Source organism: Eleutherodactylus coqui, chromosome 12 (genome assembly GCF_035609145.1).
Source record: "Eleutherodactylus coqui strain aEleCoq1 chromosome 12, aEleCoq1.hap1, whole genome shotgun sequence".
NCBI lineage: Eukaryota > Metazoa > Chordata > Amphibia > Anura > Eleutherodactylidae > Eleutherodactylus > Eleutherodactylus coqui.
The window spans coordinates 71,054,007-71,070,007 of NC_089848.1; the positions used below are offsets into that span (position 1 = coordinate 71,054,007).

Sequence of the window (16,001 nt, forward strand, 5' to 3'; positions counted from 1 at the left end):
ACCATGTATACCAATGACCAGTGATATTTCTCATACAGTATGACCAATGACATTACTACTGATCATAGACATAAATGACCGAAGACACTACAGAACATATACACGAGTGACCAGTGAATGACTGGTCACTATATTTGTGCCATCTCTTGTACCTTCACATGGCTGCAGGTAACATGCCTCAGTCTGCACCCGTTCTCTGCCGTCACACTGCCCGTCTGGTATCTCTGTGTCCAGGCAATCACAATGCCATGTCCGACTGCGGAGGCCGGTACCACAGCTGCGGGAACAGAGGCTCCAGTCCGTCCAGCCACAGAGGCCGCTGACTGCAGAAGAGAGACGTGGGATATTGTATATCAGCTATACGGGGTACAACCACCCCTTATCCCTTCAATCTGCCCAATTCTATGATCCCTATGACCCACTCCATTTCCCTGATCTCTTCGATATACACCATACTACTCCCCCAATCGCTCAATTCACCCCATCCCCTGATCTCTTCCCAATCCCCTTATCTCTTCATACCATCCAATTCTGCCAAAACACCCGATCTGCCAGTCTATACAGGACAATGGTAGTATTTACCCAAAGCAGATGGCAAACACTGTCAGTAGACTGGGTGATCAGCTGATTGGCAGGGATCTCGAGCAGTGGATCCTAAAGGATCAACTATTGATGACCTATATTGAGGACCTATCCTAGTCTATTCAAGAGTATTTACCCAAAGCAGCTGACGGACACAGCAAATGTTATTGATGGCCGGGTGACGGATTGATCAGTGAATCAGAAAAATGTCCCCACAGCCTGGAGATGTCAGGTCAATGCTGACAACTAGTGAGTACTGGTATATAGGGGGTCTCACCCTCGCATGGCTTGTTGGAACAGTTCCGTCTCTCTGTGTCTGGGCCTTCACAGTCTGAACCATTGTTCCGCGGGGGAGGGTTGATACAAGCCCGGCTCCGGATCTGAATACTGGATCCACAAGTGACTGGACATTCTGACCATGGAGACCACGGAGTCCAATTGCCATTAACTAGAAGCAGAAGACACATGGTGGTGTAATATGGTATAACTTTCCTCTGGTGGTGCAGTTTTTGGGGAGGTTCCAATGGATGCACAGCTCAACATTCAGGGGTAGCACACTGCCCATTTGGTGCAAATTCTCTATAGATTTGCTGCTGTGGAAAATCTGTGATGTGTGAACATACCTTTATTTGTCACACGTGCATCACAGTGAAAAATGAAGAAGTGTACCCCCCCCAATATAAATATTGTGCTTAAAACCACTAATCTGATCTGCATTGTTTCACCAATAGCCATAGGATGGTTACTTTGCTTCATCAGTGCAGAGCAATGCTCCCTACTGCATACAGGATGGCCATTTTTACATAAGCCACACCCTTTAAAATGCCACTCCCATTTTTTGCAGTGACACGCTGCTTACGTATCACCCTGTAAAGGGCACTTTTAGGTTCAAATCTTATGTAGTTCAGTATATAAAAAATGAAGAACTTTACATACTGTACATCCGGATATGAGAGACGAGGTCAGTAGAAGGTATGCAGTTATAATGAGGAGTCCTTACCTTTGCACTCAATGTCCTGGCAGTAATTTCCCTCGGGGGTGCAGATACTAGGTGGAATAAGCAGATGGTGAATGATATATATTGGTCACCTACAAATATAAATAGTACAGCATGGCGGATACTGACCACTGCTGACACTCCCCCACCAGCCACATGTCACCCACATTCCATTCAGAGCTGTTGTGTGGGCACAGTGTGGGGCACATCTCCAGGTAACATGGGCGAGACTGCTGCTCAAGAGGCGGACATTGACTCTTGCTTGACTCTGCAATAGGAGATCTGTGGACAACACAAAAACACGGTTATAATGAATGCATGCTACATTGAGCATGGCCAAGATGGAGGCGCCAACGCCATACTTTCTAACAGTCCCATTTCTTGGAGGACTAACCTGCTAATGGAACTGGAAAGAGGTTGGACTTATTCAGATTTGCATAAAAGGTTGCTCGGACATTTGGGGCTGTGTTCCTGGTTGGAACAGGGGTATGGTTTAAAATGTCTTGAAATTTGAGACTCAAATGTTGACAGTTATGGTCTCTACCCTTCAGAGTGATTGTACAGCATGGGGAAAGTGTAGGCTCAGAAGCTCTAAGTCAAAGCTGATACCCTGTTGCAAAGGCTGGAATTAGAGTTAATTCTGGCCATCACTGTTAACCACTTAGTTACCATGGTTAACAGTGATCGCAGCACCTAAGTGGTTTTACAGAGGAAGGCGGCTTCATCTGTAACCCCATTGGCACCCCTGTGGTAGAATTAAAGGGTGACCTTGGTTTGCCTTAGTAGCAAAGAGCCATAGCAAAGGACCTCAGGTCTGTCATCAGAATATGTACATATTAGGCAAAATACATTGCAATGCAGAAGTATTATAGGTATGATCAAGCAATCTCATCACGTTCTCCAGTGGAACTAACAAAAATTGTAAAACGATCAATAAAGTTTATTGACCCCCTTCAAGACCAGAGATTTTTTATATTTTTTTTATTTCATTTTTTCATTCCCACCTTCCAAGAGCCAGAACTTTTTTACTTTTCCCTCAACGTAGCTGCATGACGGCTTGTTGTCTGCGGGAAGAGTTATATTTTTCAGTGGCATTATTTAATGTACCATGGAATGTGCTGGAAAACTTTTTAACATTTCTAAGTAGAGTGATGGAAAAAAATGCAATGGTGCCATTTTTGGGGGGCGGGAGTTAGTTTTTAGGACGTTCATGGTGCAGTAAAAATGACATATAAACTTTGTTCTATGGGTCAGTAGGATTACGGGCATACCAAATGTATAGAACGGTTTTATGTTTTACTACCTTAAAAAAAGATTTTAGTACTTACCGTAAAATTTCTCTTGTCTCGTTTATTGGAGGACACAGCTTAGGACCATGGGCATAGCTACTGCCACTAGGAGGCGGACACATAGCAAAGGAAGTGTTAGCTCCTCCTACTGGCTATACCTCCCCTGCAGGCACTATGTCAACCAGTTTGTATACAAGTAGTAAGAGAAGAAAACAGGACAAAAACAGGTTAAACAGCATTGAAAAAGAGAACTGTAAATTTTAAACAGTGCAACAGAAATCAGAACCATGTGCAACTCCAGGGAGAATGCTCCGGCAATGCATTGCAATGGTGAGAACATGGTGAAAAGGTGAGCAAGATCTGTCAACACTTTGGGTGGGTGCTGTGTCCCCAATAAACAAGACAGAGAGGGGAAAGAGATTTTACGGTAAGTACTAGGTAAGTCCAAGGTGATCTTCGGCCTATGTCAGGATCTTCGCTGCTTCTGCCATGACCGCTGAGCTGCGGTTCCCTACTTGATGGTTTATGTTTACAACAGCCGTCACGTTGCCGGTTTGGACCTGGACGGGGAAGCCAGTTACCTAGGGGCGCGAAGAGCTAAAGTGACAGAAAACTCTAAGACTTTATTGGGAGGGTGAGAATAACCAAATGAAGAGGCCACACGTGAAATTGCCAGAATGGCATGGCCTGGAAGGAGGAGCTCATCAGTCTCAGGACTTTCATGCAGTGGTGGATGGTCACTGGGGACTGGGTCTGCAGCGAGTGCACTGTCGACTGAAGGAGATCAGACATTGAAATGGTGTGCGGTAGGACTTAGGGTAGTTGATAATCTATCCAAACTGGGACAAAGTGTCGAGAGTGATGTGGAGACTGTACAGATTGTCTGACCGAGACGGAGCTTTTACCAAAATGTCATCAACGTAGGTGTTACGATCGTGTGGGCAGGCAAAGCACGGGACCCACACGATCGTGACCAAGGGGGATGCACACGGGTATCACCAGGGTCACACGGGACCCACACTGGTTTCAGGCAACTGACCCTGTGCTACAAGGAGGAATGAGAGTGGCCCTACCTGAGCGGGGACATTGCCCCAATAAGGGCAGCCCAGCGGTCTTCGGATCTGGGCCCTAGCTGATCCTAGGAGCCTCGCACCAGAACAGGATGCATTCACATGCCACATGACAGACCCAGAATACACTGCATACAACCACTAGTAACAGATTGGAAGCTGAATATAAATACCAGGTATTGGTTGACATTTTGTACAAGATGTTGTAAGCTAGCAGGCCACTTCACGGCTCCTGGTTATACTGCTAGTCCCTACACTAACCAGGAGTCCAGCAGAACCGGACACCGTTCACACCGCACGCTGCAACAGGACAGGACACAGATAGCAGGTCACACAGCACGCTGACACAAAACTGACAGAATTTAAATGTACAAACGGACATGAACCAAGTCACACTGCAATCTTCACCAGACAAGCATTTATGACTACTCACCTTAGGGGCCATACAGACTGACCAGGAGCTGGGTTTATATGTGAGCACAGATCCAGGGGATTGGCTAGCAGAAAGTACCACACCCAGCCAGCTCAATCATTAACCCTGAGAGTGCTGGGCTGCTGGAATCACAATAGTACAACATGTCTCAGCAGCACACGTAACAGTAGGGAATGACCACTATCCCCATGGAACCGTCGCTATTACTCCCTAATTAAATCAGGTGATAGTGACTTTGTCCTAAGCGGTAGCCTGTGAAGGAGAGGCTGGGATTCTGGAAGTGAAGAAGTGATCTGGCGGATGAGCTGAAAATTCTATGGCATAGCCAGAAGAGATGACTTCTCTAACAAAGGCATCAGAGACGTGACCAAGCCAGGTCTCCCTAAACAAGGGAAGTCGAGTGGGGGGCTGCCCTTCATGCAGAAGATTTCATGGAAGCGGATTTGGAGGATTGGGGTCGGGGGGCGCCAGGAAGGTCGTGGCCTAAAAGAGGGTTTGCAATGGTCATCCTGTACGGCTAGATTTATTCTATTGAAGAATGGAACTCTTTTCCCCCTGGGGCCTTAGAAATAATCTCATCCAGTCTGGTGCCCATAAGAGACAAACATACTAAAGAAAGACAAGTTAATGACCGCTTAGAGGCGGCATCTGCTGCCAAAGACTAGAGCTATAGTGATTGCTGCAAGGTTACCAAAGCAGCGGAGGCACAAGCCTGGCTGTATCTAAAAAAGCTTTAGAGAGAAAGTTCCCTGCCTGGCCAATCTACTGGACAATATCGGCTACTTCATCCTGAAAAAAAGCCAGAAAGAATGCCCTGATGTAGCTGCTTAGCCCATTCAATAGTGGCCCTACTGACCTAAGTAGAGTCAAACACAGGCCGAAGTGCTGAACCTACAGCCTCAAAAGTAGCCTTAGCAAGAGATTCAAGCTTTTCATCCCGTACATTCTCAAAGGACGCAGCAACAGCCATAGGCAAGATACTATGCTTATAAAATAGGACACCGGGGAATCCACTACTGGTGAAGAGGACCACTTCTTCACCAAATCCTCTGGAAAGGGATGCATGACGTCCAAAAGCTTAGGCTTGGTAAAGTGTTTGTCAGTGAGATTCTATTCCTGGGCTAAAATGTCTTTGAATTTCAAATGGTAAGGGAAGGCTTTCAGGGACCATTTTGGGAACAAAAAAGAGATAGCTTCTTTACATGTAGTTGGTGGCTGATCCTTCACCTGAAAGACCTCTTTCACCACCACTAGCAGACTATCAACCCGAGAGGAAAGTGCCTCCTACAGTCTGAAAAATGGGTCACTGCTAAACGCGCCTCCTGAGCAAGCTTCTCAGCCCGCATCAAGGCCATGTTGAAAGAAGGGCGGGGAGAGGATCGATGCCTGTCACACTAGAAAGGAAAAAAATGGACGGGCCATTACATCCTTTCGCTGGTACCCCCTCACCCTTGTAGAGGCATCAAGGGGGTAAGGAAAAAGGAAAGGGTAGTGTCCCCTGGCCACTGTAGGTATGCGTAGTAAAAGAGGGGGGGCATGGTGGTGATAGGGGCGGAGGGATAGGAGGGAGGCAAGCACTGGGGAGTACACTGCTGGAAAGTGAGAGCTGGACTTTTTTGGTGAAAAAGGGAAGTATTCTCTTTGCCGGGCTAAGTATTCCACTATCTCTCCATTCTACTATCCTTCCGGTACGCCTCCCTCTGCTGCCATCACCACCCTGCCTTCCCACCTCTTCCCTTGCGCATACCTCCGGTGGCTGGGGGACATACCCTCCTTCCAGAGAGATTAGTTATGGTCAGTTCCCGCTCCTTGGTGGTGGTGATGGGGGTAATATAGCCAGTAGGAGGAACTAACACTTTCTTTGCTTAGAGTCCGCAGCTATACCCATGGTTCTAAGCTGTGTTCCACAATGCAGCAGCCGAAAAGCTTTTTAAAACAAGAATTGCTTTCCGTCGCCATATACTGAGATCCATAACTTTCTGATTTGTCAATTTAGCTGTGTTTGGGCTCGTTTTTTGCATGGTGAGCTGTAGTTTTTATTAGTACAATTTTGTGGCACATTTATGTTTTTGATCATTTTTCATGCAATTTTTTGGAGAGCAGGGATAACAAAAAACGGCAATTATGGCATTCTGTCCTTTTTCTTTAACGGTGTTCACCGTGTGGGATAAATATTGTAATATTTTAATTGTCTGGAATTTTATGAAAACGGTGAAACCAAATATGTGTTGTTTTTTAATAGTTGTTTAAAAGTTTTTAATGGGAAATGGCGAGTTTGAACTTTTAATTCATTACATTTTTTTTACTGCTTAAAAAAATGTAAACCTTTTTGGACATTTTTATTTAAAGCCCATAGGAGGACTTGAACTTGTGAGCATTTGATCGCTTATACTATATTCTGCAATACTTCAGTATTGCAGGATATAGTAATGTTTAATGTTGTCTGTGAAGCCTGGTCTTTGGCAGGGCTTTATAGGCACCCATGCATAGCAGTCCTGGGAGCTTTCACTAGGCTCCAGGCCACCATGGTAGATAATCAGCACTCTGCAGTCACGTTGTGGGGGATGTGCTGATGGGGAATAAATCTCATTCCACAAAAACAAGCCCACCTACAGCTCCATCAATGGAAAGATCAAAAAGTTACAGCTTTTGAACTCCACAAATGGAAGAGACAAAAAAAGGTCTGCGTCCTTCAGAGGTTATCTTGCAGTGCAATGGGCACCCTCATCTAGACCTGTGAAGCTACCGTAGCACCTGTTGGGGTACTGTGGCTGGGTAATGGGGGCATTGTTGTGGGGTATTGTAGGGGCATAGCTAGAAGAAGAAGAGACAGGTCCGTGGGTGTATCTCATAGTGAGGCCTGGAGTTGATCTGGATGTCTGATGTATACAAGGGACACACTGAGAATCACCTAAAGCGGGTCTGGTAGCCACTTGCACAGGTAGTGGAACACTGGGACCAGGTTGACCACTGGCTCCACGAGCAGTCTGTCACAGGGCAGGGGTCCTTGCTGCACTGGAGTTGGCCGTCCTTGCAGGTGCAGTTGTTGCAGTCGTCTTGCAGGAAGCTCTGGGGGGTCCAGCTCTGGCCGTGGCGGTCAGTGCACTCACACTGTGCGATAGGGACACAAAGGCTGTCCTGTTCTAGTGACCCTGGTGACATGATGAGAATATGAGTGTTGTCCTGACTGCTATCACACTCCCACTATGATAACAGACTCACCTGAGGGGCAGCGACAACCCGGCTCACACGCCTCCACATCCAGGCACACAATTCCCTGCTGAAGATCTGCGCAACGCCGAGGGCAACGATTAGCACATTCAACCTGCTCCATACCTGGGGGGCAACTGTCCGCTGCATGGAGGTGGTCATAAGGGGGAACAGGAGAAACAATGAGACATCAGAAGGGTTAATGGGCCGGTGCAGTCCCATGTAAATAAAGTTTCATCAGTGTATGGTGAAAAGTTTTGCAACTCTCTGATAGAATTTGAGGCCAATTTATCATGAGTGGAATCACTACAGTCAATTTTGTACTGTGTGCTTTTTCATATGTCAGCGCAAAATGCAATAAATTTATCAAAAGATTTATGACAATTTCATAAATTTGTTGCATTTCGCCCTGACAAAGGAAAAAGAGCAGGACAAACTTGTCAAACTTTTGCACGGCGTTTGATAATCTGTTGCGTTTCACACTGGTGTAGATAAAAAGAGCACGGCCAAAAGTGACTTTAACTTTTTACCCTCATAATAAACCAGCCCCAAAGTCTATTAGGAATCTGCAGCACTCTGCATGAACACCGACTAACCTTCATTTACCATGCACTGGCCCTTTAATGTCCCGGTTTTCATTTTCCTGCTCTTACCACAAGGCCTTGAGTTGCAGATCCGCACTTGGTATCTCTCGCCGGTGCAGTTCTTTCCTCCGTTTTTTGGTGGCGGACTGGTGCAGGTCCTGCTCCTCACTGACCTCCCTCCACCACATGAGCGATCACACCAAGACCACAGGCTCCACTTGGTCCAGCTGCCATTTACTAAATAGAGTTGAACGTTCAGGTATAGAATGTTCACTGCCACCACTACTGCTACCACCATTTCAACCGCCATCACTATCCTGACCACTACTGCTACCACCACCATCCTGACCACTAGTACTGCCACCACTACTGCTGCCACCATCCCAACAGCTATCACTGCCCTGACCACTAGTACTGCTACCACTACTGCTACCACCATCCCAACTGCCATCACCACCCTCACCACTAGTAGTGCTACCACTACTGCTACGACGATCCCAACCGCCATCACCACCCTGACCATTAGTACTGCTACCAATACCCCAACTGCCATCACCATCCTGACCATTAGTACTACTACCACTACTGTTACCACCATCCCAACTGCCCTCACCACTAGTAGTGCTACCACCACTTTTACCACCATCCCACCTGCCATCATTGTCCTGACCACTAGTACTGCTACCATTGACCCAACCACCAGTTACCTTTACAGGCCTGCAGGTTACAAAATCGCCGTTCCATGTGACCGGTCTGGATGTCCTCACACCACAGGCCTCTGTCACCAGGGGAGTTGTATGTCCGTAGGCGCCTCTGCTGCCCAACACCACAAGACCGAGAACACTCACTCCACTCTGACCAGGAGTTCCATGAGCAGTTCCTGCCACTACAGTCATCCGAGTCACACAGAGGAGACTCTGGACCTGACAGGAGGGAGACAGAGCAACAGTATGGAGGCAGATCCATGAGTAAGTGTGCAAATCATCTGCTTCTTTTATTCTTATCCACTGATACATCATGTTATACTCCAATCACACCCAGAGCTGCAGTCACAGCTCAACTCTGGATGTGACTAGAGTGAAATGATGTAGCAGCAGAACTGTAATTGCAGATTGGGTGTGACAGAAGGTGATGTAACGGCCGAGTAGTGACTGCAGCTCTCAGTGTGTTTGTAGAAAAAGGGTACTTTTACAAGGCTGACTATCAGCCAAAAAAAAAAATCATTCAAATGAGGGATTTCCTTCGATAGTCGTTCCGTGTAAAAATGAGACGGAACAGGGTACTGGGTGAGAAATCGCTCATTAGTCGCTAGTCTCTTCATTTCAGCTCATTGAAACAAAATGACTAACGAGATACTTTTCGCTCAATGAAAACAGGCAGTCATTAATCTATGAGAGACTGCCTGTTCACTGTGAATGGAGACGAACGGGTGGTAGAGATGTCCGGCGCACTCCGCCTCCATTCACTGAGAGACTATCGCTCCTGCGTGAAAGCAGAGCAGTGATAGTCGTCCCATGCATAAGTATCCAGACATTGTAACTTGGAATCAGTACTTTGCTCAGGACTACATATAAGTTCCTGGTGATCGGGGTGAAGGGGGTTGTGGGGTACTTACCGGGACATTGTGGTAGGTTACACACAGCCTCCTGGAACGACTCTCCTGTACAGTTTTTTCCACTGGGACAGAAACGGGAGCGTGTCTTCACTGCGGGGTATGTGATATCTGAGCAGCTCTTGGAACATGGCGTCCACTGCGACCAGGAACTAAGCCTCTCTCCTGTGTCTGGTTGGGATCAGAGGGTTCATATAATTAATATCTGAGTACGGTTCTCCAGAAAACTATATCCTAATGGAGCAGAGCTGCAGTGTAAAGTATAAAGAAGGAACCAAGGTGAGAGAATAGCTGTTTTTCAGACTACCTCAGACTCCGGTAGACACTGCAGCTGAGTTAGAGTCACTGATCAGAGCTGTTTCCTAATGGACTGCCTTATATATACGCTATACAAATGGTGCAGCTAAGAATCGTGTGACCAGCGGCATCATGGCGTATCCCAGATGAGATTTCATACTCCACAGGTCTGCACTGTTCCTACAGAGATAAAACCTCTAAAGCTCAGACACATTGTTGGCTGTGCTGAGGCAGTACTGGCATTACCTGTGGGCTCCATGGTGGTCTCCACGGTGGGTTCCATCATATCTGGAAGACAAAACACACAGGTGACAATACAGGTGACTAGTATGTGTGTGGTGCTGAGCGGTGGCACTCACTAACCTTGGCACTCTGCCGTCTGACAGTACTTTATTTCCACTCCAGGTCCTTCACAGTCCTTGCCACCATTGGCTGGGGCAGGGTTCATGCAGTCACGTGATCGCGTCATGTTACCCAGACCTCCACAGGTCACTGAACAGGGGCTCCAGGGTGTCCAGTGGGTGAAGCCTCCATCCACGGTGCAGGCAGAAAACGTGCAGTTCAAGTGGTTGTTCACACACGTGCTGCAATGTGGACAATGGCGAATGTAAGAAGGCGGGCGTTATAGCGCTTAGACCCACACAGCACATCTAAAGATACATAAAGAGGGCCATCTGCATAAACATTGCCCTTTATAAGGGACTACAAAAAATGCTGAAGTGGCCAACAATGGCATTTTCCTAGTGTGACAAGATGGAGGACTTGTTATTTGTATAGCACCAACTTATCCATGGTGCTTTCAGGTAACTTGTTTATTACTCCTCAACCATCTGGGTACATTTTACTGACCCTGGAAGGATGAAAGGCTGAGTCAACCTTGAACCGGCTAACTGAACCATGCGGGGAGTGAACCTGCACAACCTTCAGGTTGTTAGCGAGAGCTTAGGACTGCATGCTGCCCTAACACTGCACCACACAAGATTCTGTGGCCCATACAAGACTGAAAAAATGACCCTCCATGTCTGAAATACTGCATCAATGTATGACGAAAAAGGAATAAGAAAGAATCAGAAGATGATGAAAAAGAAGAAGTGTAGAACAGATGAGGACATGAGCAGGAGACGTGAAGAGGTGGCCACCACCCATACCATGAGCTGCAGCCCAGAAGGATCTCTGCTCCGGCCATCAGCTCGTCTCCCGCTCTCAGCCCAGCTCCTTTCTGGATGTGCAGATCATCAGATAGCTGGCTCCTCAATCCATCGAGAATGGCCTCCGTCACCAGACAAGGACAGTCCTGCCACAACACAAGCCATAATGTCAGAGTTTGCTTCCAGGGATGACGACCCTCCTGTCCTGGTTAGGTGCACCTCATAACAAGACATGGCTCTGATAACTGTATGGGTACGGTCCTATGCAGCATTCGCTACATGTTTGCCGCGCAGCTGGGCTGCGGCAGTGATGCAACCAACAACCCCACTGCTGATGCTGGCTTGTTAATTAATTAATTAAGTGTTCATTAGCTGTTCATTGTTAATGGACTGTTGGTTTTAGGCAAACCACATGACCTTTAACAACCTACAGCATGTGAACCCTTAAAGCAACTCTCTGGTTTAAGGACAAAATTTCATCCGAGGACCCGAAGTGGCGTGGGTATATTACTTACATATTACCTACACTTGTTCTTCTCTGCCAGCCCTCCGATCCACTGAATCCAGGTCCTGTTTTCAGCTGTTCAAGATGGCCGACACAATCTTCAGACTACCTAATCTCCACAGTGCATTGGTAGTGTTAGACTACCAATACACTATACCTGCGCTCTGATTGGCCAGGGCTACTCATATGATCAGTGCTGGCTACAGAGCAGTGCATAGTGTGCTAAAAGTAGTTGGAAAGTTACAGCGGCCATCTTGGACACTTGAAAATATGACCCAGGGACGGCAGACTGCAGATAATATACCCCCTTCCTCCTCGGGTCCTGGGACAGAATTCTGGTCTGAAGCCGGAGGGTCACTTTAGCAAGCCGCACGCACCTGTATCAGCCCATGTAGCGATCACCATACCCTCACAAGCTGTTTATGCGATCATCACACAACCAGAATAGATTGTTATCTCTGGGAACAAACCGTAAAAGTTCACATTCACTGACTGCAAGCAGATATTTTGGGAACTTGATAAAGAATTGATAAAGTATAGGAGAAAATTGTAGAACTTTTCATGAAATTATAATAATCTTTATTCAAATCCACCTTAAGTCTAGTAAGCATTATGGCCCTTTAATAGTTTTAGTAGTTTGGCGCAACAGAATGTCTGACCGTGACACAGGAGCCGTTGTGGAAGTAGGTGCCCAGCGGACAGTGACATCCTTCCTCACAGTCATCTGAGAAACATTCCACCTGCTGGGACAGGTGAGCACAGCTGTACGGGCAGCTATCATCCCTCCTGCACTCTCGGTAGAGACGGTCCACGGGACAGCCGATATCTGGTAAAGACGTAGAGAGAGACACCAATATTATATAATCAGGAGACAGAAACACAAGACAGGTAGACTATACAGAACATCTAATCTGGAACCAATAAAGAATGGGGATGGGCAAAGGGATCTATAGAGAACTACAGCAGGGTATTATGCGCCTTCCCGGATCTATAGTGTACACAGGGCCAGGAACATAATCCTGGTACACCAGCCAAGCTAACCTGTTGATGGTCCTGTAGTGACATCTCATACAGCTAACTATGACCCAACCCTGCACTGGTGAGGAGCGTTATCTCCAAGATTAGACCATATATAGATTTGTACTGACAAGTATTGAGGTGGCGTAGAGGAAGTCTTCTTCATTTCTTAGACGAAGTCAAGTCTTCCTACTATATGTCTTCGCTGAATCCATGATAGACTCTTTCAAGAAGATCATACCTGGTTGCGTCCTGACCCACTGGTAAATCAGGCTAACTGTCCACCATATTTTACCTAGACATGCTTGGTTGTTACACATCCGGCTCTGAATGGCTTTTCCTTCACATTCCTGGTGCCGACACTCCCGCACTCGAATCTGCTCTCCTCCTCCACAGGTCATGCTACACGGGGACCATGAGGACCACTCGCTCCATGGGTCTAGCTCTGCAACCAGAAGTGCACACACAGAATTAGACACAAGCATGTTAAGAGATCTAACAGAGGAACATCCATGTGAACTAGTCAAAATTACAAAAAGATCACAGACCAGAACTCTACATGAAGGCTGGAGAAATATACCCCATATTTGCACTGCATTCACCTAGACAGTTGAGGACCTGACAAGGTCTTTTCTGCTCATGGTTCCCTACACAATCATGTCCATGATTCTGGGGTACAGGATTGTCACACTGTCTTGACCGAGTTTGGGTTCCTTCTCCACAGCTTGCAGAGCATGAAGTCCAGGAGCTCCACATTCCCCAATCACCATCCAGACGACACTGGGGGTCCAGTGTACAGAACAGGAGTCCACTGGAGCAGGTGCTGAAAGAAGAGAGAATTGTGTAAAAATCCCACCTCTACACCGGACATGGGTCTATAGATTATGTCTGACAGTGCTAGGTGCTACAGTCATGAGCTCAGGTGGGGTTATGTGCTCCATCGTGAAGTGCTGGAGTCATGAGATTGCTTCTGATTATACAATGTTTTCACAAAGTTTACCCAAATCTTCTTCAGATTCTAAGTTTTTTTTTTCTACACTTAAAATGCAAACTGAATGGTTAAATATCTCCTATGAAACTGAGTGGCTGTGAGATGGGGTAGAGACACTGGACCAGTTTTAACGAGCGTGATACATTGTATAAGTTACCCCCATCCTCCTCTAAGGTGCACTACTACAGTCCTGCAGTTAGTCATAACTGGCAAAACCGGCCCGGGGCTCCCTGCTGTCCCGTGACCCCCGCTCTCCCGTTCCTCCACTGCACTCATGCTGACAGACAGTCCAGACTCCAGTGACCACAGTGCCTGCAGGCTGCATGCAAGGCTGGACAAGTCTGGCAACGTGATGCTGCCACCACATGGTGTTGGGACGCGGGTCCTCTTCAGCTTCTCTAATTCAGTGCCCCATGCACTGCAGCCCATCTACCAACACAGGAACCTGTACTGTATCTCTAGTGGTGTCACGTCTACTGCCAGGGCTCGTTAGAATAGGAACTAGGACCCATCCAGCTCCTTGCCTCCACCTCTTTGAAAATCTAACTTACTTATAAAGGGAGAGACAGAGAACTTACTGCCGTACTGCCATACTCTGCCTAAATAGTGTTTGTCATTCTGTATAATGCCAAGGTATTCTATACAATACTCACCTTTTACACTTTGCCTGTAACATAGGGAAGAATATCACCTTAATGGTCTACATCTGCTTCTGCACGGAGCACTTACCAGTTTCGGCATGGACCAGACACTACTTCTCCAGGCTGTGCATATTCCCAATGAATGGGACCAGACCAGGCAGAACCGGAGTCCGCTGATCCTAAAAATACCAAAAATAGCAATGAGTCAGTCGCTTAATGTGCAATATTGGAGGAAGGAGATGGATTATGTATTTTTAGGGCGATCTCAGCATTTTATCATAGTTGTGCCAATCTTTCCACCAGACTAAACTTACCCAGAGTGCGGTTCTGATATTTGCATCTGCAGTCACTGGGGGCCACACACTCCCCATCCTGCATGAGCTGCCCCTCCGGACATCCACAAGATGGCAGGCACTTCTCACTGTCCATGCACTCGCTGTCTCCATGAAGGTCATCACAGGATCGAGGGCAGGGTTTACCGCAGGTGAAATCAACCAAGCCTCTGCCACACTCTGCAAGAGGCAAAATAAACCTTCATCCATAGGGTTCCTTCACACAAGCGTATGCGCATTTACTTGCGCCTCAACACAGCAATTTTTTTCGGAACAATGCTTTTTTGCGCTCGTATAGGTGTATTATACCGCACTTTTTTCGCCCACAGGGCATATTCAAACAAGATGCACCGCTTGAAATGGCTAATTAGTTCCAGATGTGTTCATTTTCCAGAGCTTTTATGCAGTGTTTCACACATCTCCTTGCATATTGTGCACGTATTTGCAAACCCGCATTGACTTCTATGGGGACCTTTCGTGAGCAACTGCGCAGAAATGTAGAGCATGCTGCGGGTTTTTTTGCTCAACCGAAATGCGCATGCAAAATGCGGAAATGTGAACAAGCCCATTGGAATCAATGGGTTCTAATCTCTGTCAATTGTGTGTGCAAATATGCCCATGTGAAGGAGCCCTTTCAATGCTCCCATCATTGGAAATGCTCCATGCCTGGGTTTTCAGCTGCACAGTGGAGCAGATATCACAGCAGCCTGAGAGCTAACAAGAAAGCAGCATGATAAGTACATAAGTCTGGTTTCACATCTGCATCAGAACCTCGGGTTGGAGGTTCCATCACAGATCCGGCACCAGAAGAAAAAGCGCTGTATGCGGCACTTTTTTTTCCCCGTCAAAAATCCGGCAACTGGGAGAAAAGAGGATGAACCCCAATATAGTCAACGGGGACCGTCCTGACGCTATTCAGTTCCATCCGAGACATTCGGCCATTGGGATTCTCCTTTCCTGCTCCCCCGACAGAGCAGGAAAGCAGAATCCCCAACGCAGGTGAAATCACCCTAACACACAGCCATTGCTACAATCCCACCCCATTACCTGAGCACTGGGTGCTATTGTCAGAGCAGACCTGGCTCTGTCTGGACTCCCCTATACAGTGTGAACCCCCAAACCGTGCTGGCGGGTTATTACACTGCCGCTTCCTCACAGATTCTCCTGAACAGGCGTCACAATATGACCAGGGGCTCCATGGATTCCAGTTACCATTCACTGTAGAAATATGACTGGTGGTTACACAATGCTCCGGTGCCTAGGGTGGCTAAGGTAAGTCATCTCCTTGCAACT

The 16,001-nt window shown here is 47.1% G+C and overlaps 1 protein-coding gene across 1 annotated transcript in view; it reads right to left on the minus strand.

Annotated features, from left to right (window-relative positions):
• Positions 1-16,001, minus strand: part of LOC136586564 (SCO-spondin-like) — a 100,849-nt gene that overhangs the window by 20,287 nt on the left and 64,561 nt on the right. The window contains exons 73-90 of the mRNA XM_066584700.1: positions 15,756-15,926; positions 14,691-14,888; positions 14,465-14,555; positions 13,347-13,567; positions 13,040-13,189; positions 12,387-12,553; positions 11,223-11,368; positions 10,438-10,658; positions 10,321-10,362; positions 9,787-9,948; positions 8,873-9,088; positions 8,235-8,402; positions 7,594-7,725; positions 7,283-7,523; positions 1,709-1,861; positions 1,583-1,629; positions 860-1,030; positions 153-323 (exon numbers count right to left, since the gene is read on the minus strand). Of these exons, the coding sequence (XP_066440797.1) occupies positions 153-323; positions 860-1,030; positions 1,583-1,629; positions 1,709-1,861; positions 7,283-7,523; positions 7,594-7,725; positions 8,235-8,402; positions 8,873-9,088; positions 9,787-9,948; positions 10,321-10,362; positions 10,438-10,658; positions 11,223-11,368; positions 12,387-12,553; positions 13,040-13,189; positions 13,347-13,567; positions 14,465-14,555; positions 14,691-14,888; positions 15,756-15,926 (2,868 nt within the window). The remainder of the gene's footprint in view (positions 1-152; positions 324-859; positions 1,031-1,582; positions 1,630-1,708; positions 1,862-7,282; positions 7,524-7,593; positions 7,726-8,234; positions 8,403-8,872; positions 9,089-9,786; positions 9,949-10,320; positions 10,363-10,437; positions 10,659-11,222; positions 11,369-12,386; positions 12,554-13,039; positions 13,190-13,346; positions 13,568-14,464; positions 14,556-14,690; positions 14,889-15,755; positions 15,927-16,001) is intronic.